Source organism: Trachypithecus francoisi, unplaced genomic scaffold (genome assembly GCF_009764315.1).
Source record: "Trachypithecus francoisi isolate TF-2019V2 unplaced genomic scaffold, Tfra_2.0 Lachesis_group17, whole genome shotgun sequence".
Taxonomy (NCBI): Eukaryota; Metazoa; Chordata; class Mammalia; order Primates; family Cercopithecidae; genus Trachypithecus; species Trachypithecus francoisi.
In genome coordinates, this window is record NW_022681462.1 from 6,167,227 (window position 1) to 6,188,763 (window position 21,537).

General features: G+C 45.2%; 1 protein-coding gene across 4 annotated transcripts in view; it reads left to right on the plus strand.

Moving 5' to 3' along the window:
• Positions 1-6,343: 6,343 nt before the first annotated feature.
• CCDC85A (coiled-coil domain containing 85A) overlaps positions 6,344-21,537 on the plus strand; it is a 208,321-nt gene continuing 193,127 nt past the window's right edge. For all 4 annotated transcript variants that reach the window (XM_033239106.1, XM_033239107.1, XM_033239104.1 and 1 more), the window contains exons 1-2: positions 6,344-7,435; positions 14,987-15,950. In XM_033239106.1, coding sequence (XP_033094997.1) covers positions 7,172-7,435; positions 14,987-15,950 — 1,228 coding nt within the window. In that variant the 5' untranslated portion in view covers positions 6,344-7,171. The remainder of the gene's footprint in view (positions 7,436-14,986; positions 15,951-21,537) is intronic.

Genomic DNA, 21,537 nt, shown 5'->3' on the forward strand with positions numbered 1-21,537 from the left:
CTGGTCCAGGGATTATTACACAGGGATATGCCAATTTTCTTTACAAACAACAAAAGATAGAGGCTCCTAAAGTACCCTCTGCTTTAGGCTTTTCTCTCATGCTTCAACCAACCCACAGAGTGTAACTGTGATTCTAGGGTTGGGGAGGGGGCAGAACAGCTGTTTCCATGAGCCAAAAGACACCTGAAATCTTAACAATCTGAGAGGCAGGCTGGCTGGACCTCTCTTCTTTGGGTACTCCTGGTGGTTAGACAAACCCTTCCCTGGCCATTTCTGCCATAGTACCTGGGGGAACAAAATCGGATAAAGGGCAGCAAGCTCCTAAATGTTCAGTTTGTAGGGCTGGATAAGGCAAAGCACTTTGGGAGTAGCTCACAGTGTAAGTACCTTTGGGGGCATCCATCAATAACATCACCACTGGAGGTTTCTGTTATTTTGGGGGCATTCTCAGCTACTTACTAGTTCCACACAATGGCTGTGTTCTCTGGATCTCAACTCAGAATTAGGTAACAAAGCTAAAATCAAATGTACTTCTATTGAGTTTTGAGGTATTGCCCGGGAAATTGGTTCTTGATGGAGCAAGATAGGGCGTTTCAGTGGCTGGCTGTGTTATTTGATAACACAGAAAAATGAGATAAACCTCAGCCTTGTTCGTATATATAATTACTTATGTCTGGCATCAACAGCAAATAAACTCATTGCCTGAAGTGCATTTTTGCAGAGAAGCTAACTTGTTAAAGCATCATATTATCCTACACTTAAACAATTTTGAAATATTAAAAAAAATTCTGAACTACATATCACTCTTCTGACTTCAAAAATAGCATATACTAAACAGTAATTATATTTTCAAAAGGAAGAGGTCTTGTGTATGTGTTTGGATGGTGACCCAACCTAAACAAGGATATTTTAAAAAACTGGAAGGAAGGCCCTTGGAAAACTTGTTCTCTCCTCCCTTCTTCCTTTCCTCCTTCCCTCCTGTATTTATTGAATATTAACTCTGTGTTAGGAAATAGACCTTGTCTTCAGGGAACTTAGGAGCTAAAAGAGGAAAAAGACATGGTCTTAGTCCATTTGTTCTGCTAAAGTTGAATACCTTAGACTAGATACTTTATAAATATTAGAAATATATGTCTCATATTTCTGGGGGCTGGGAAGTCCAAGATCAAGAGTCCAGTAGATTCAGTGTCTGGCGAAGGCTCACTCTCTGCCCCACAGATGGCGCCTCTTACTGTGTCCTCACATGGTGGAAAGGCAGAAGGGGCAAAAAGGGACAAATGCTGTGTCCCCATCTGGTAGAAGAGAAGGGTGGGCAAAAAGGGACAAACTTGCTCTCTCAAGTCCTTTTGTAAGGGCACTAATCCCATCCATGAGGGCAGAGCCCTCACAGCCTACTCACCTTCCCGAGGCCCCCTCTTAATGCCATCACCTTAAGGTTTAAGTTTCAACATATGAATCTTGGAGGGACACATGTTCAAGCCAAAGCAGACACCAAAGTAAATGAAAGACAGAAAACATTATAGGGTCTATAACTGAAGACGAGACTCTTCTCCCCCTCCCTCTCTCCCTTCCTCTCTTTTCTGCCTTATTAAAAATGCCAGCAGTAACTTGCAAAGATACACACACAGGGTTAAAAAGAAGAAATTGTGAGGGAGAAATTTGAAAGTGAGAAAATGATGGAAGTCAGGTTAGTTGACAAATTACATTCCTTACATTTTCTCTAAATTACTGAAGGTGGGCCACAAATTTAGATCTAACTTCCTAGAAGCCAGTGCAAAGAGGAATACATAACCAACTGCAAAACTCAGTGTCCATAGGATGAAAATTTTGGACCATGGGTATTAGGTGCAGTCTTTATAAGGCATTATGGGGTGTCATAAGCAATGTCTTCAATAACATCCCTAATGACACCAAGGAGTTCCGTAGAGCATGACAAAAATCTGTATGGTTTGGAGAAAGCAGAAAACAGATAATATTAAATCCTGGCTGGAGTTAAACCCTTTTGTTGGGATTGGACTGGATTAGTCTGAGCCTCTGCTTATATTTTCCTACAATTCAGCATTCTATTTTAGGCACTGCACTAGAGGTATGCACTGGGGGTTATGGGAGTGGAGAGGGACACTCACCTTTGCCTCTGCCAGGGAAATGTGGGCTGATGCCAGCAATCTGGAGTAGATGATGCCTTTTGAAGGATCTGGTCAGAAGTTATTCAGAAGGAAAAGGCAAGGAAGGCACTCCATGCATGAGAAAAGAGCATCAGTGTGGCACAGAGGTACACTGAATGCTGACAAGGAGCTACAGACAGTTTGGAACTGAAAAAGTATGAAATATGAGGCAAAGTATGGTAGAAGGTGGAGCTGAAAAAGTAGGTAAGCGTCAGACTGTGTTCATCTTATATGCTCTGCTAAGAAATGTAGCTTCACTCCACAGAAAGGTGCTGAGATGCCCCAAAGGGATTTAGGCAGGGGATTGTATCTGCTAACTATTGCATTAGTAACGCTGCACAATAAATCTCCCCAAAAGTCAGCAACTTAAACAACAGTCTTGTTTTCTCACATGCAGATCTGTGAGTCTGTGAGCATGGCTCTGCTTCACGCTGCAGGTCTTCAGGTTGGCTGGTGTGGCTGAGTGTGCGGCTCAGACTGAAGGAACAGCAGCTACCCAAGGTGAGCTCTTCTCCTGGTGAAGTGTGGAAAGTACAGGCGGGTGAGTGGGCAGACAGATGCCTTTTGAGACCTCTTCAGAGAAGGGGTACATCGTCAGGTGCACACACATGCATTAGTACAGCACGTCATATGCTTGCAATACGATTCCCAATCCCAGTGGGGAGGGGAGAAAAACTGTTCTCTGTAGTGGAGGCACTACAATGTCACATGGTGGAGGGGGATGTTAATTATTATTATTATTATTTTTTGACACGGAGTCTCGCTATGTCACCCAGGCTGGAGTGCAGTGGCACGATCTGGGCTCACTGCAAGCTCTGCCTCCTGGGTTCACGCCATTCTCCCTCCTCAGCCTCCCGAGTAGCTGGGACTATAGGTGCCTGACACCACAGGTGGCTATTTTTTTTTTTATTTATTTTTTTATTTTTAGTAGAGACAGGGTTTCACCATGTTATCCAGGATGGTCTAGATCTCCTGACCTCGTGATCCGCCTGCCTTGGCCTCCCAAAGTGCTGGGATTACAGGCATGAGCCACCATACCCAGCCAATGTTAATTCATTTTATAGGGAGGTTGTGAAAAATTATCAGCAATAATTCAATCTATCTTGGGGTAAAGCAGCTAGACTTGACTTTTTATGACTAGAGATGATTCATTTGGGAAGTTGTGTGGAAAGCAGATCTGACAGAGGTGATGCTGTAGTCAGAGGGACCAGTGAGGAGGGTTAGGTGAGACATAGTGAGAACCTAGGCTGGGCAACAGTGAGCTGGGATGAAATAGAGTTGACTCAAAAAGATCATATGACATAAAACCATCAGGACTAAAGACTTAGGGTCATTTATGGCTGGTTTTCAGAAACCTCCATTTAACTTACCCGGAGTTCAGATTGCATAAGAAACTGCTAAGGTTTGCATAAGAAACTGTTAGTTGCCTACCTAATATCTATTTTATTCTTTCTTATTAAAACAACCCAGATTTTACTTGTGACATTAATATACCCAACTTTAACAAATGTCCTAGCTTCCCTTGTAGCTGGGAGGTGATCATATGGTAAGCTCTGCCTCTTAGAACATAAACAAAATTAACTGGGTCAATTACCAGGAAAACTTTTTTTTTTTTTTTTTTCCCTGAGACAGGGTCTCACTCTGTCGCCCAGACTGATCTATTGGCCGGGCTGGTCTCGAACTCCTGACCTCAAATGATCCACTCGCCTCAGTCGCCCAAAGTGCTGGGATTATAGGCATGAGCCACCACCCCCGGCCACCAGGAAAACTTTTTAAAGGGGCATGTACCCCTTTGCAGTTGTTATCACCTTCTTCCTGCCTTACATGTAGCTGGATGGCTAGAATTCCAACAGCCATGTTATGGACATGAGGCAATCATGCCAAAGGGGACTGAGCAGAGAGAAGGAGCCTAAGATTTTTACCAACTCATGAAGACACCATACCAGCCCTCAGCTGCCTCTCTTTAGAATGCCACGTAGGTAAGAAAAAATAAGTGATTTTTTTAAAGTGACTGTTTTTTGAGTTTCTGTTTTTAGCAGTCAAGTGAAACTCCTGACACCATATATGACCTTAGCAACATGAAGCAACATTATTCATTCATGTAGAAAATTATTATTCTGAATCAATGACCAAAATTAGAAACATCAAAACCTTAAGATGATGTAGCTCAACCGTAAGCCACTGCTAGTGTATATAATTTGCAGAGAGTTTTTTTTTTTTTTTTTTGCTTTCCTTCTTCCTTGTCCTCCCAACACAAGTCTAATTTCTCCTCTCAGCCATCTATCTAATTTCTCATATCCATTAGGTGCTAACTGATCAGAGGGAGTTAGGAGAGAAGGGGCTGGCTGTTTCATTTTAGAATAGGGCTCTTGAAGAACCCGTGATAGAGGAATACACAGAAGTCCTGGTTCCTATTTCTAGACAAGAGGCTGCCCAGTGTAGTACGTAATATCAGTAATAATAAGGTTGCATTTCTGTAGGGTTGCTCGATCAAGCACTTCATGTATATCATATCATTAGCTGCCCTAGGGCCAGTAAGGTCGGATGATTTGTTCAAGGACAAGAACTGACAAGTAACAGAGATAGGACTTACCTTTTTCTGACCTTCACTTTCCCTTTCTGTGACAAAACCGGTCTTAGGAACTGTGTTGAGCAGAGCCTTCTGTGGGCAGGAGAGCTGCTTGGAGGTGTCAAAGAAAAATTGTATCCGATATAGTTAAACAGACAAGGGGGATTTATGCAAGACTACTGCAATAGGGAAGAGAGAGAGAGGGAGGCAGAGTCAACTCCACTGAAACAGGAGGGGAGCTAGTAGAAGAGTAGTGGAGGAGATTAGGGTGGGAAGTTGGTTAGTGTAATGAGGCCATTTGTGTTTCCTAGTTGGAACTTACTAGTTAGGCTCCTGCTTTCCACAAACACTGGGAGATAGGGACCCTCTTTTCCTTCATGATTATATTTCAAAGGGATGCCTCACAGATCCCTGAGAAAGATCCCCAGGCTGTGAAACCCAGCAAGAGGCTGAGAGATTTACATATCACAGGGTCAGAGGAAACATTCATCAGTAAGTTTGCTAAAGTAAATGCTCTGAGAAAAGGAAGGTCAGGGGCCTACAGTTAGGAAGAAACCTGTCTAAAGCTTAGTCAAGCTGAGGGGAATGTTAAGGCCTTCTTGGTCACAGTAAGCAGTGACCTCTCCTTGCCTCTCCTGGGAGCCAGGTCTCAGTGTCCCCAATAGAGGACACACATTGACCGGCGGGTGAAGGGACTGATTTCGATTCTCATCCTATCAGATAGAGATTATTCCCTCTGCACCCAGGTTAACTGAAACCCAATGGGGTAGATTCTTGCCATTTTCCGGCCCTGTCCCCCGCTGGAAATAACATGCCAGTCAAGGGCATCCACCTCTTTAGGCAAAAGCATGTTTTCAGCCCAGAGAGGATTCCACTCAACTTTACAAGAGGATAGCCCAAAGATAGAAGCCAGGGACTCAGACTTCCTCTTTCCAGAAATAACCATCATAAAAAAGCCGACCCAGTAAACGCCTGGCAGCCTGCGGCACAGAAGAAAATGGAAATCTCCTTGGCTGGCATTTCAGCTTGCCTGAGGGGGGCTTGCTTTGCTCCGAGGGGAGGTGACTGTGCTGACCTTAAAATCCAGGTTTCAGGAAGCAGGAGATGAAGGTATTTTATTTTCGCCTAAAGGCTTTGATATTTTTCAAATAAAAATTTAAAAGATCCAGTACCTTCTCCCGAAGCTTCTTCATAGAGTAGTGGGTTTTTAGAAAAGACAAAGGCCTAGGGGTGGGGCGAGGGTGGGAGGTGGGGATGGGTAGTCCCTAAAGAGCAGTGCCCTGAAGCCTCTTTTCCCCCTTTTCAGACCATTTGGATTTTCTCAAGCTACCCCTTCCCCCAACCCCGTTTTTGCCATTTGCCTCTTCTCCCCTTCTCCAAAGTGCAAACAACTGGTTATCCCTCAGATCCTGCTACCCTATCTTTCCTGATGCCCTATCCCTCCAAATACCAAGCACCTCGCATTTGGGTCAGCAGCTGTTTCCCCCGCCTGGTGACAAGCGCGGTCACCAGGACAGAGGACAGAGGAGGGAGCTTCTTCCGCCACACGGTGGCGCGCGCGAGCCTCCCAAAGCCCGGGCGGCCACAGCTCCGCACTTTCTCCCCATTCCAGCCCCACCCGCACCCGGGAGCAGAAGGAGCCGCGCCCCCAGCCCTCCCGGGCTGGACAACGGGGAGCGCACCTCGGGGGCCCGGACAGCGGTCAAGTGGCAGCTGCGTCCAGCCCATGCGGGAGCTGCTGCGGGTTACGGGTGGCCCCAGCTCCAGGCTCCTCCTCCAGCCGGTCCCCCACCCTCCACCCCTTCTCGACTCGGCTCTGCAAATCGAAGGCTTCTCGGAGCAGCCTAGGAGCGGCCGCGGGCGCAGCGAAGGCGACAGGAGGAGCGCGGCAGCCTTTGGGCAGCCACCGCGGCGTCGCTAGAGTAGCCGGGGAGGCGCCGCGGGGCCCAGCGCGCCCTCCACGCTAGGAGAGGGGAGAAGCCGGGGGCTGCAGCTGGGCAAGGGGGAGGAAAGTGCGTGTGCGTGCGCGCCTGTGTGCAAGGCAGAGAGTGCGGGGGGCGACAGTCTCGGCTTAGGGCGGAGGAGAGGGCAGGGGAACGGGGGTGCAGCTCCCCCGCCGTCCCCGAGGTTTTCCCGCGGCTGCCCCGGGCTCCCCAGCGCCCCTCACCATGGACTTGCTCGGAGTTGGGACGGGCCTCAGTAGCAGCGAGCGGCTGGCTGCCGGGCCCTGGGGGAGCGCGGGCGCGCGCGCGGGGATGGCGAGGTAGGATGGCCACCCAGCGCGACCCCCGCCGCCCCAACCCAGCGGCCCCTGGGCGGTGCCGCTGACTCGCCGGAGCGCACAGGGGTGTGGGCGGAGGGCGGCCCCGCCGCGCCCGCGCCTTCGGAAGTCGCCTCGCCTCTTCCACCCACTTGCACCTGCCACCGCGCGGATACCATGTCGAAGGCGGCCGGAGGCGCGGCGGCGGCGGCGGCGGAAAGTTGTTCCCCAGCCGCGGTCGGCTCGTCCGCAGCCGCGCCCGTGGAGGACCTGTCCAAAGTGTCAGACGAGGAGCTGCTGCAGTGGAGCAAGGAGGAGCTGATCCGCAGCCTGCGGCGCGCCGAGGCGGAGAAGGTGAGCGCGATGCTGGACCACAGCAACCTCATCCGCGAGGTGAACCGCCGCCTGCAGCTGCACCTCGGCGAGATCCGCGGCCTCAAGGTGAGCGCGGGCCAGGTGGGGAGGCGCGGCACGGCGGGAGCGGGGTGCCCCGGAGAGGCGGGGCCAGGCAAACTTTCCCTCCCTCCCTCAACAGGTGATCCTTCCCTTCTCCCGGTCGACACCCCCTGCCCCCAGTCCCCAGCCCCTGTGAAACTTTTCCAAACTTTGGAGGCGTCTGCATCCCTCTTCTCCCCAACACGGGGTGGGCCAGTGTTTGGCTGTTCGCGGTGCACTGCGGCGGGAGGCGCGGACGAGGAGGACACTGGAAAGCAGGCAGGGAGGTGAAGGGCACGCCAACCTTTTATTTCTTAGGGAGGTTGGAAAATCAGTGCTTGGGGAGCCAGGTTTCAGTCAGTTAGGGGGAAAGGCCAGTGAGGGGGTGAGTCCAGGAGATCTTCGCCTTGGAGGGTCGGGGATGCGGCTGCTCTGGGCCAGCAGCTCTTGGGCGGGCAGAGGGCGAGAAAGGGCGCCACTGCCAGGGAGAGCGGCTGGCGGGGTGCCCGGGAGAAGCAGCGGGCGCCACCCTCAGAGCTGTCTTGTGTCACCGGGTACATAGGAGTTCAAGCTCTGCCTTCACGCTTCTACAGACTCCTGTGCTTTCCCTCTCCCAGAGTTTGGAAGGCATCGCCTGGAGTTGCCTTACTCCCCTTCCCATTTAACCCTAGGTTGACTGGGGGAAAGGGGAGGAGCAAAGAGACTCAGTGTGGAAGGAGCCGGGTTTTGACAGGTACCCCAGGTGTTGGTCAGTGATGCTTTCTTTTTGAGCCAGCCCCTCTGCCACCCTCTTCTAGGAAAAGAGGGGAAACGGCCCCCGTCCCCCCAAGCCCACTAACTTTCTTTTCTCCTTGGAGAGCGCCGCGTCTGGAGCAGTGTGCCTGCCCAGCTGCAGTACACGGGTGGCCGGGAACCGCCCTGCTGGGGAGCACCGCAAACTTCCTCTCCTTCCAGCTAGCGCTGGTGCCTCCTGGTATTCCTTCCTCTCATTGTTCTGCTTTGTTTATAGGAAGCCAGACACAAACGAGATCAGTGCAGGGACTTCAGGGAGTAAATTCCCGAAGGCACAAGCTGTTCTTTTCCCCTTTCCACTCCCATCCCCACATATCAGGCAGCAGATGCTGTTCCTGAATTGCCTCAGTGCTCCAGCTCTGGGTTCTGGGGCAAGGAAGAGTGGGAAGGGTGGAATGCCCAAGGCTCACCTACGTGCTGGGCCCAGTTCGGGTGGAGATGGCCTTCTCCTGAGGCCGGAACTCATTGTCATATAGTCCCTAGAGTGGGTGCATGTAGGAATATTCCTCCAGTCAGAAAAATCCCAAGGCTTGCTCTCTCTTTTGGTTTGCTTCATTACTAACAGAGTATTTATTAAGTGCCAGGCTCTTTGGGGAATAGAGGCAGGCTAGTGTAGTAGGAAGATGATCTCAGAGGTGAGTGAATTCTAGAAACTTCATTTGCTAGGAGGGTGAGCTTGGGTAATTACTTTCTCAGATCCTCATTTTATTCACCAATACAATGCAATGATAACTATTTCTGAGGGTGTTATGACAAGTTATGATTATGCGGGGGAAGGTTTAATACTTGACTATAAAATGGTAGTTACTGTCATCAGGAAAGGACTTACAAATCTATGGCTGTGTGTCTCCAAGATTTTGGTTTCTTAGGCAGAGCTGGACAAGGGGACATTAGTTTGTCACCCTCTAATTTGAGCTTCTTCCATGGTCTGAACCATAGTGTGATTTAGAACAGTTGGAAGAGTTACTATTAAATGTTTTAATAGTATGGAGCATCAAAATAATAACTCAGAAACACTTGAAATTTCCTTTAGGTTGTGTGGATTGACTGTGTGTGAGGGTCTATGTGTGGGTAGGGGAGGGGGGTGGTAGAGTGGGTTGGTAGAGTGCCTGGGCTTCATTCCACTAGCTTCATGTAGAGAAGTAGCTATTAGGTCAGCTAAAGGCACTTACACCCAAGTAGGAAAGTCTCCTCGTGATCTAGATTCATGACCTGGCATTAAAAGACTTTCTAGTCTACTTCCTTATCAAGTTCAGAAATGATGGGGCCAGGTTGCTTTCTGATGCAGCCTCTACTCTTCTCATGTCATCCTTGTGCTGCTGCAAGGAGCAGACTCCCAGGCTTCTGACTCACCCCGAGTGTGCTGTGATTTTACTCTTCAGAGAGGCCAGCCTTCTCCCTTCTCTTTTATTTTGGCTTAGAGCTTCCTTGGACACCATAGTAATCCATAAATGTGGTTGACTGAATAAATGATAGGTACGTTTATTTATTTTGGCTTAACTGGAAGAAAAGAACTGTTTGTTGTTGTTGTTGTTGTTATGGGGGGGGTGCATCTGAGGGCTTGGTACTCTCTGAGAACTATATATGTGGGGGAATTAAGACCATAATAGTTTTTCTTTTTTATGCCTCGTTTTATCAGCTGACTTTGAAATTGCATCTAAGTATTTGTAAGGCTACTAGGTGTTATTGTAGCTGTGGACACAGGAGATGACAGCATCAGTTCTTTACTTCTCAGGGGCCTGTGGCCGGGTCCTAGCACTGATTGACTTGTTTGTGTTTAAATATTTGGGAGGCAGGGCAGTGTAGGGGCCCCAAGAAGTGGAAAGATAAAGGATTTGGATTCTGAAAATTTGGGCAGCTTTGGCAAACTGTTAAACTCTCTGTCCCTTGGTTTCCTCATCTGCTCATGGAGATTTTAATTCCACATGAGGTTTTATGAGGATGAATATACCCTAGATGAAGAAACCCCAGTGAGGTTAGATAGTTTTCTCAAGGTCAGACAGACATAAAGTGTTCAAAATCGGCCTGCTTTCCTTTTCTTTTGGCTAGTTGACATTCTTTGCTTAGGATATGTGGTCCTGGAAGGGGTGGAGAAGGGAGATTCTAGTTAGGGTTATGTTGTAAGGAACTGGATTCCTGAGAACCATGTCTTCGGACTGCTGAGCATATACCAACACTTCAGGCTGCTCTATATCCCGATTGGGGGCTGATTTGGGGATGAGTCTCTGTAGATTTGTTTTCTGCATTGCATTAATTTCCCTCATTGGTTCCTAACCCAACCACCCACCTGCCCACCACCCTGCTCTGCAATGAAGCAAAATAACAAATTAAAACAATTATTTAACTGTAGATACAGTACTTGATAGTCTTCAGGCATAAGATTGAAATACTGGTTGGTGTGCTACGAAGTGCACTTAAAGTTTTTAAAGTCCACTTAGACATTTGGATAATAATATCTGGTGGCCTATGGCAATGTTAAAAGGACACCTAGTGTTTTGCAAAAGAAAGCCCAAGTCTTAATGAGGCAGATTTGAAGAAGCTGGATCACAAGGTTATTATCAAGCTGGCTGCTTAGCTGTTCATCAGAAGGCGAAGGAAATAGCTCAGAACTGAATAGTAAATAATATTCTCAAGAAAACTAATAATAGAAAGAAGAAACTGTGATATAGAAAAGGAAGTGGGCCAGTACCCGCTCCTATCTCCTCCATCTGGAGTGCTGAGACGTGTATGTTTCACTCCTTTTGGAAAAAGCATTAGCTCCGTGAAGCCCTGGGTAGCACCAGTCCTGTTTACTTTCCAGCTCTAGAGAAATCAGAAATAGCTGTAGGATAGTCAAAGGGAATTATTTTCATATGAAAATTTATTTAGATGAAAGAGAACATGACTTGAACTTTCTATCAAATACCAGGATTAAACTAAATGTTGAATAATTTTTGGAGCTTAGAAAGATTAATTTTGTTTATTATTGTTTTCTCCAAATATCCACAGCTTCTGATTTCCTCTAAAGCATCAATATCAAGGGATAGTTTATTCTCTTAGTACTGTAGACTCTGACGTAGCTAGTGCTTGCTGAAAACAATAAGAAATTCTTCTCAATAGCTATAGCTGTAGCCTGTTTTGGCCAGAGGCCTGGGGCTTTATATGGTTGAGCAGTCCATAAACACATATTGAGTGTCCACTGTATGCAAGACACCATGCCAGATATGTTGCATATTCAAAGAAAGACTTTTGGAATAGACCCTGCCCTCCAGAAGCTAAGATGTCCCCATTAGAAAGGAGAAAAAAATTGATGCCCAGTGATTGTTCTAGCTAGTGTGATACAGGCCTTAAACAGTGAGTGGGAAAGTTACTTCATTCATTCATCCACGGGTACTGTTCTGTGCCAGGGGAGACTTCACAGAGGACTCTCTCCTTTTAGGTTCATATGCGGTAGAAGATGACATTTTCTAGTTGGAATGCACAGACATAATCATAGTTCATAATTAGCTGACAGCTAAAGGTGGAAGGGCAGGGGAAAGCCTTTCAGGCCTGGCTGAGGGTTTTATTCATTTTCCCTGGCAAAGGAAAGGTGATGGGGATTGATAAACAGGAGAGGCAAAACATGCAGGGGTATTTTTGGTGTTTTTTTCTTGTTTGTTTGTTTTTGTTCTTGTTTGTGAGACAAGGTCTCACTCTGTTGCCCAGGCTGTAGTGTATCCTGATCTTGGCTCACTGCAACCTCCTCCTCCCAGGTTCAAGTGATTCTCCTGCCTCAGGTTCCTGGATACCTGGGATTACAGGCACCTGCCACCATGCCCGGCTAATTTTTGGGTTTTTAGCAAAGACAGGTTTCACCACATTGGCCAGATTGGTCTTGAACTCCTGACCTCAAGTGATCCACCCACCTCAGCCTCCCAAAGTGTTGGAATGACAGATATGAGCCATTGTGCCCAGCTGATGTTGTTTTTTGTTTGTTTGTTTTAGATTTCAACTTTTATTTTAGATTTGGGGAGTACATGTGCGTGTATGTTACCTGAGTACACTGTGTGATGCTGAGGTTTGGGTATGATTCATCCCATCACCCAGGTACTGAGCATAGTAGCCGATAGTTTTTTAACCCTTACCTCCCTTCCTACCTCCCTAATCGCCCCCAGTTTCTGTTGTTGCCATCTTTATGTAGCAGGGAGTATTTCTGAAGGTCAGTCTGATTGCGGAGTGCTTGTGTCGGAGTGGGTGAGGGGAAGGAGTGGATGGGGCAAACGAAGGCAGGGAGGCTGCCTAGGAGGCTACTGGCAAAGGTCAGGCCTGAAATCAGAAAGTGGCAATGAGAAGCAAAAAGGAGAGGTGGGAATTGGAAACAAAGAAACAGAATTGTTGGTGATGCCAAGAGTTAGAACTGGAGTTAGAAACTAAGCTGCATAAGCTTCTTCCTAAGACCCGCAAATTCACTCCCATGACTGTCAGGAAGTGGAGGATGTGGTTGACAGGTGTTTTATAATTTGTTTTTTAGTCTATGTTAGGGGCATAGGTTGAGTCTATGTTGAGTCTAAGTGAATGCAGTCCCCTTTCTGAGTACCTCTAGTTCTGGATTGGTTCGCAAGACCAAAGATTTTCAGGCTTTTTGAAGCAGTGAAATCTTAGGTAGCAGCCTTGTAGCTGCCCCTATTTCATCCTTACCAAACTACAGTGCTTCAAGGAACTGCTGGCCCCTTGACTGTATGCATACATGGAGAATAGGTGGCAACTCCACTAGTCATTTTAAAAATTCCTTGGCTTCAGGTGTCTACACTGGGAGTGCTGTGTTCTCAAAACACCGAAGGAAATAGATGACGTCTCTGTTCTTGTGATTCTGGAGAAGATGTAGCCTAAAATGAATGATCACACTCACACATTTGTGCTTACAAATTGTAGTAAGTCTGAGGGATGGTGGTAGACCATAGATTGGGGGTGGACCTTCTATAGAATGGTGTCTATGGGGAAGTGACTTATAAAATGAGACCTGATGGTTTTCTAGAAGGCTGGGGAGAACATTCCAAGTGAAAGAGGGAAAGGCCTTGCCCTTTGAGGACCTGAAACACAGCCTCAGTGCATGATGAGGAGGGGAGTTCCCACCTTCTCCACTGCTACCACACATCCAAACCACCATCATCTCCCTCTACCTGGACCAGCCCAGGAGCCTCCTTGTTGATCTTGCAGCTTCCACTTTATCCTGACCCTCCCTTCTTTCCTCCCCTACCCCAGCCAGTCTGTTTTCCACACAACTATGGAGACTCTTTACAAAAGGAATCATGTAATGTTACTCCTCTATCCTTAGCTCCCTAACAACCCAAAGCCTTTACTGTCACTGACCATGGCCTGCATATTCTAGGCTCTGATGCCTCTCAGACCCCCTTTCCCATGTCTGTTGACTTGCCCTCTGTTCTTTAGGCATGCTGACCTCCCAGTACTTGAGCTCTTGCTCTCATGCTGGTCTCAGGGCTTTTATACTTACCCTCTCCCTGCCTGGGATCATCTCCACTCAAATATTGGCTCCCTCATTCCACCCTGGTCTCTTCTTGAATGTTTCCCTTCTTTGTAGAGGCATCTTCTCTTGAAAAAGAGTGTTCTTTAACCTGCTTCAATTTTCTTTCCAGAACTTTTCACTGCATGATGTTATGTTCTATACGTGTTTTTTTTTTTTTTTTTTTTTTTTTTTTTGCCAGTCTTTCCCACCACAATAAAAGCTGTACGATATCAAGGTCTTTGCTGTGTCCACTGATATATCCCTACTACCTAGACTGGTACCCAGTACAGTAATAAATGCTTACTGAATATTTGTGAATAAACAAATGAATCATCATTCATGCAGGGGAAGTAGGCTGAGTCAATGCATCTGGGGCCTTGTGTGACTTTGACTTAAAGGATTTTGCATTGTATCCTGAGGGCCATGAGATTAAAAGATTGCAAACATGGGAATGACAAGATGAGCTAAATTTTGGAGGTAGAGCTCCAAAGCCTTATTTGGTTTTGAAATGGAAGGTTGAAGGAGAAGGAGATGCCAGGGATGACCCCATATTCATATAAAGAACAGTGGAACAGAAAGAGGTGGCATTTGCTGAGAGGTGCAGTTTGGGGAGAGAGGTCTCTTAATTTAAGACTCAGGTTGCTTGAGATAAGTGAGAGATGCCAGGGAGATGTTCAGGTAGGTGTGGCAAGTAGGGGTTGGATGTGCAGGGCTGAAATGCCACTAGAGGGCAATTGTGCCTTTCCCTACCAGGGGAATTGGGACTGCATATTCCATGTCAGGGCTGAAGATGTAAGCAGTGCTTGCTGTTTACTCTGTTGAAAGGTCTGTTGTTTCAGGGCTTTTAAGCATTTCATAGGTCACAAGCAGTTATTTTTCTTTCTTGAGGGTGGGGCCGGGGAGCCTTGTTTTTCTTCTAGTGACTGATTTCTTGTTAATGAACTGGTTGCTCCCTAACTACTGACTGGGTGACCTTGCACAAGTGAAGCTTTGTGAGGTCCGGTTTCCTCTTCTGTATAAGAGCCATAATAATTATTATCCCCTAAATGTGTGGGTAAAAATTAGATGACATAATGCAAATAAAGTATTGTGCAGGGATAGAACTGATACTTAGTTTAATTTTTATGGACAGCTACAAATCTTCAGTTTCCTCCTACTCCCTTACCTCCTCCGCTAACCTCACAGATAATTCAGCAGTTGCAGGCTCTCCCTTTCCAGGAAGTCTGAGCCTGCTGACAGCTCAGATGCGTGCTTCCCTTGAATGGTTGTGTCTGTCTTTTCAGGATATCAACCAGAAACTCCAGGAGGACAACCAGGAACTGAGGGACCTCTGCTGTTTCCTGGATGATGACCGGCAGAAAGGCAAGAGGGTGTCCCGGGAGTGGCAGAGACTGGGTCGCTACACTGCCGGGGTGATGCACAAGGAAGTGGCCTTATACCTGCAGAAGCTGAAGGAGCTGGAGGTGAAGCAGGAGGAAGTGGTGAAGGAGAACATGGAGCTCAAGGAGCTCTGTGTGCTTCTAGATGAGGAGAAGGGTGCAGGCTGCGCGGGCAGCCGCTGCTCCATCGACAGCCAGGCCAGCCTGTGCCAACTCACAGCCTCCACCACACCCTACGTGCGGGATGTGGGTGACGGCAGCAGCACCTCCAGCACTGGCAGCACTGACAGCCCGGACCACCACAAGCACCACGCGAGCAGTGGCAGCCCGGAGCACCTGCAGAAGCCCCAGAGCGAGGGCAGCCCAGAGCACTCCAAGCACAGGAGCGCCAGCCCCGAGCATCCACAGAAACCCAGGGCCTGTGGGACCCCAGATCATCCCAAAGCACTCAAAGGACCTAGCCCGGAGCACCACAAACCCTTGTGCAAGGGCAGCCCCGAACAGCAAAGGCACCCGCATCCAGGGAGCAGCCCCGAAACACTGCCTAAGCACGTGCTGAGTGGGAGCCCGGAACACTTCCAGAAGCACCGGTCAGGGGGCAGCCCTGAACACGCCAGGCACAGTGGCGGGAGCCCGGAGCATCTTCAGAAACACGCCCTCGGGGGGAGCCTAGAGCATCTCCCCAGAGCCAGGGGCACCAGCCCGGAGCACCTCAAACAACATTATGGAGGGAGCCCTGATCACAAACACGGAGGAGGCGGTGGAGGAGGTGGAGGCAGTGGCGGAGGCAGCAGGGAGGGTACCCTCAGACGGCAGGCGCAGGAGGACGGGTCACCCCATCACCGGAATGTCTACAGTGGCATGAACGGTGGGTCAGTACGTGCTGGGGTGCTGCTTGGGCTGGGGAACTCAGTAGACAGTTATGAATGATGATGGGCTTTCCAGCCATGTAAGAAAGTGCAGGTGCTAGCTAGGGAGTGGGTTTGGAGAAGGAGCAAATGTTGGACCCAAAATCATGATGTGGGGTTCTTCTCCTCCATCTGTTTTTATTCTATACAGTTATCAGTCAGTGTGAAGAAGGTTGGGGATGAGGGGTTATGGGAGGGAGAGGAACGGTAATTCCTTAGGACCCTGAGTTGTCAAGGGGAAATCTGTGGGTATTGGAGATAAAAAATAGAACCATTTTAAGAGTCTTTCATCTTAAACCTGAGCATTTTCTTAGTGGTGTGCTGCTTCCTACTAGAGCTTGTCTATGGAATGGTTGCCAAAAGGATTTTGTATCCAGTTAATAGGTTATGTACAAGAAGAAATGAATATTTCTGTGAAAAACCAATAACATTAAAAAAGAAGTATGATGTTCCTAAATGGGCTTGATGCTGGTTTGCCCAAATGGCTACAAATATGCCTGACTTTACCTTGAGGATTTTTTTCATTGTATTGGGGGCCTGAATCTGTGACACTTCTTTGCATCTAAAATGCATCAGCTGATTCCCTTTCTACTCACTCAAAATCCACCAACACTGTCATCAAACTCCCTTATACATATTCCAAATAATATGCTCTCTTACATTGCAAGAGACATCTTTTCTGATTGTTTGAAAGTACCTTTTTAAAATGTACAGATGTGTTTGGACACTCTTGGTTTCTAAAGCATAATGTCCGCTACATTTGCTGAGGCAGTGCTAAACCTGAGCTTTTAAACCTTTTCGAAGAGTTTTAATATTCTGCGTCTTGGATCTGAAACCACTTTGAACTTAAGAGAGAAAAATCCTTTCTTAAAGAATAAAAAACAAAAACAACTCCACAATCCTTTTATGTTACCTGTGGTTGAGTTGGAGCTAAAACAATTGATTCTATTAACTGTAGGGTTTTGTTTTCATTGAAAATATCTGAGGGTTTTTGCTTTGTTTGAAAGGTGCTCTGGAGTCTTCAGCCAACTCCAAGCAGTAGTGGAGGAGGCTGCCAGTTTTAGCAGTGACAAGAAGGGGTACTTTTCAATATTGTATTTGGGGATTTACCTGTTGGATTCCTATTTTATCTTAATCCTTTTTTCATAGTGCTGAAAATTGACTCCTGAAACTTGACTTCAAATGCATGCAGTGTTCTTTTAAGCACAGGTGGAAATAAAAAGGTTGGGAAAGATGGGCGGCTACTGCTTTCTCTGTTGTTGGGAGGTAGAGGCCCAGAGAAGCCAATTCACCTGTTGTGTTGAGGCTTCCTGGCTGGTGCCTTTCCAAGGTTGAACCTTCACTCACTCTTTCCAAGAGCTGTGGAGATGCTGCCCCCATCCCCACCCCATTGCTGTAGGCAGTCTTGGCTGCCCAATTCCGTACAAGAGATGCAAGTCATTTAAAAAGATGGTTTGGTTGTGTTATTATCATGAGATTGGTCATTGGCCATGCTTGTCTTTGGAGGGGGGATAAGGGAGTAATGGGAAGGTAAAGTTAATGATTTTTCCATTTCTTGATTACTTTTTAATGAGCTTGAGCAGTAAATATATGCACCATTATAAGGAAACTTTGTCTCTTAAACTAGAAAGAAAATATTAGGGACAAGTGGATCACTTAAAAAACAATTTCTCTTTACAAAAGGGCTTCTTTATATAAAGAACTCTAGTTTAATCACCATATAATTTGACTTCTAAGAAAAGTTTTTACATGCAGCTTTTAAACAATGCCTTGCATTGTAAGTAAGGTGTATCTCCTGGTAAAGATGACATTACGTCGTAGCTTATTGCCTGGATACAGATAAACTTTGTGGGGCAGGTAAATGTTTCTTAAAATTTTACAATTTAATTTAGTTAAAACTGATGTAATAGAATGATACTGAAGTTCAAATCTTATGTCTACTTCTAGTTTTCTCATTCTTAAGTGACCAATCTTATGCTGACAGTTGATATCCTCAGAGTATATTTGCAGTGCATTTGCATTGTATTTTAATTTCAGTAATTAATTGGAAAATGAAGTGGCACAATGAGATGTTTATGGATCATCAGCCGATAAACATGGGCATTGGTAAACTTGTATTTATCCTGCCATTACAAATTAATTTTTGATATGGATGGTAAGACATGCTTTTTCACATTTTTAAATCCTCACAATTTGTTTGAATCATTGGTGTATAAATAGATAGGTAGCAGTATCAAGGTTAATTCAGAATTGCAGATTTGCTGACTCATTTCCAGAGTCATTCTGTTTGCAGTTAGTGTGAAATATGAGTGTTTTGGATGAGCACTTGCATGTTTTTACATGAACAAAAAGCACGTGAAAACAAATGGGAAGTGTGTGTGCATTATGGCAGACTGAAACAGAAATGAAATATACATTGGCAGGGTGTTGTCCTACCTGTAAAGATATGCATTCCCTCCCAAAACACACACATATGCACACTGAGAGAACATCAGTGAAAAAGATGACTGTTTTCGTTGACTATGCCTTGAGCATTTATAAATCTTCTTGTGCTTATAATTACATACTCGGTGGATAAAAGAGTTGAACTCATTTAAGAGTTTCTTTTGGGAATGCAAAGATAAATTTTAGGTATTTTTCCTCTCTTAAAAGCATCTTAAGTCTGTGTAATAATTTCTTAATTAGTAGGTGTTTAGAAAACAACAAAAGCAAAAACAAGAAATATTTAAACCTCCAAACTAAACAAAATTCTCAAAAATGCATTAATTCTTTAGAAGTTATTGTTCAATGATTTCTTTCTAGTTTATGTAGAGTTCCATTTTCAAATAGGAAGTAGATTCAGCACGTATCACATCTAGGCATGAAGGCATTTGTCTATTCATTCATGTTGCTTGCTTATTTCATATTTGTAAATTAAGTAATTGAATAACCACTGCTATTTATAAGTGTTCATAAACTGACCGCCTCAACTATTGAGAATGGGGGTTTCACTTACTTAATTCCATTGATATCCAAGGTTGAATGGAATTTTCTTAGGTGAAAGTGTTTCCTTCCACAACGAAATGAAGGAGTTTTGCTTCCAGATACTAGCTGGCAGGACTTTGCTTTTAAACAGGTAACTATTTAGCTCAGGTCATGGATGTCTTGAATGATTTAGGCTCTTCTAGCAATAGCTGTGTTTGTTATTGGCCTTCAAGACAAAGAAGATTGTGATGATCAGAGATCCTTACAAGTAGTTCACCCACTGGACATAATGAATGCAGAAGAAAAAAATAGTAAAAAATAGTTTGATATTAATTCTAGAAGCACATATTGCTGGTGACTGGCAAATGAGAAGGAATAAATAGACAAAGAAATCATTATCTTCTTTCTTCTTCATCTTCTAAAAAAAAACAAAAAAAGGAATTGTTTAATTATCCTGGTGGGTCTGATTGCCTTTGCCTTGTTAGAGCAAGTTTCAGTGAGCAGTAACATGCCCTCCTTAAACATCACTCCAGCCAGTGAGAACAAGCATGAGGAAGTTACTCACTTGCATTAAACAAGGTCCATTTAGAACTACTTTGGTCTTGCTGAATAGAGTGTCAGGGTTGTAAGTCTTCCTCCTGAAAGCTTTCTATTGATTCTTTTCTTGTTTTGTGAGGGTATCTCTCAAGATGGAAAGAGCAGGCTGCTTCTCCCAACAATTCTTCTAGTTCAGGGTTTCTTTACAGCTACACTATTATTATTATGGGTCAGATAATTCTTTGTTGTGAGATGCTGCCTTATGCATTTCAGGAGGTTCAGCAGCATCCCTGGGCTTTACTTCTGAGCATTCCCCTAGTTGTGATAATAAAAAATGTCTCTAGACACTGCCAAATGTTCCACAGTTGGGGGGCGTGGTAGGCAAGATTGCCCCTGGTTGAAAACCATTGCTTGAGAGCAGTGGTTTTCAATCTAGCTGCAGATTAAAATCACTGTGATAGCTTTGAAAAAATACCAGGGGCTGAGCCCTGCACTGCACTCTGAGATGCAAATTGAGTTGGTCTGGCACTGGACTTGGGCACTTTGCACAAAGAACTCCTCAGGTGATTCTAATGAGTGGACCAGTTGGAAACCATTGTCCTCAATGAGTGATTTTGCTTAAGATGGGTTGGTGTGAGTGAAGGTTTCAAACACTCAGGCTTCCTGGGAAGAAGAAAACTTCTCCTTTTCCTTTGCTTAACTCCAGAACTGAGAAGGACTGATGCTGTTACTATAAAACTTCATTCCATTCTAGACTAAAGTTATCTAATAGCATACTATTTTGGGATATGGGTTGAAAATTTGTGTTTTTGATGGGTGGAGTTGTTAGGCTAATTTGAGGGAAACTCTGGCATATGAGTAGGCTAATGACTGCTTTACTTTTTAAAGCCTTCACATCCAGATAGAAAAAGAAGCACGTGAGTTTCTAACCTATTTACGGTGGAGGTCGGTAACATCTGTAGATCATGCACTGCCTGCAATGCTAATGGGTATTTCCCACAAGAGAATTTTGTGTTTCAAATCTCCCACTTTATAGGTTTCACCCTGAGTTTTAAGACTGCTCCTTATCCTCTGCTGAGGTTAATAATGAGTAAACAAAAAATGTTGATAACACAAAGTGGCCTTGTCTACGAGGGGTCAGATAACCTGTGTGTGGAAGACCCCACCAGTATTTCTCTGAAGCAGGATTGTCATTGAATTAAGTAGTGTGCACTATAGCATGAATAATTACTCTCATAAATCTTTTATTTTGCTTAAGAAAAGTCAGAACATCACTTGTGAATGAATTTGGACGATAGAAATTGAATGTCTCCTGGGAGAAAAATTTTAGCAGTTACAATTATGGAATACCAGAACTGGTTTTAATTGAGTTCCTCTGTGTGTATTTTCTATTGTGTGAACTGATAGATGGTTAAAGAAATAAATAATGGTTTTTGTTCTTCAAGCTTCAATACTGTAATTTGGTAACCTTATGTACAGTTTGATAAGACATCGACTTAAGTTTTTGATAAAATTGATTTATTGTACCATACTTGTATATGCAAAGCATATTACATTTATCATAAGGATACATTTTGACTTAATACCATAGAAAGCTTAATATTGAAAATGTAGTTTGTTAAGAAAATTGCAATATATATCAGAGGAAAACTATTGGAAAACCTAGATGGCTTAGAAAGGTATTTCCTAGTACAATGGAAGGTTTTCAACTCCACTGACAATAATATAATGCTATAAACGTAATTTAAATCTGGAGGGTCATTTTCATCTTTTTCCTACGGAGATTGCCTATCAACATTGTGTATGTATGTATATTCACATGTTTATATACATTTCAGTAACTTTAATATTGCGTCTGCACAATGCCAAACATTCAGTTGGCTTCTATTTGGTCAAACTAATATTCAAGTGCCTTTGGCATCCTGTCACATAAGCTAGTTGCTGCCATAAAGTAAACCAAGAATTTCTTTCAACTGATTATAATCCTGTCCTTTAGACTCAGTTGAAACCAATGAAATGTTGATATCTTCTGGCATCAACTTTTCA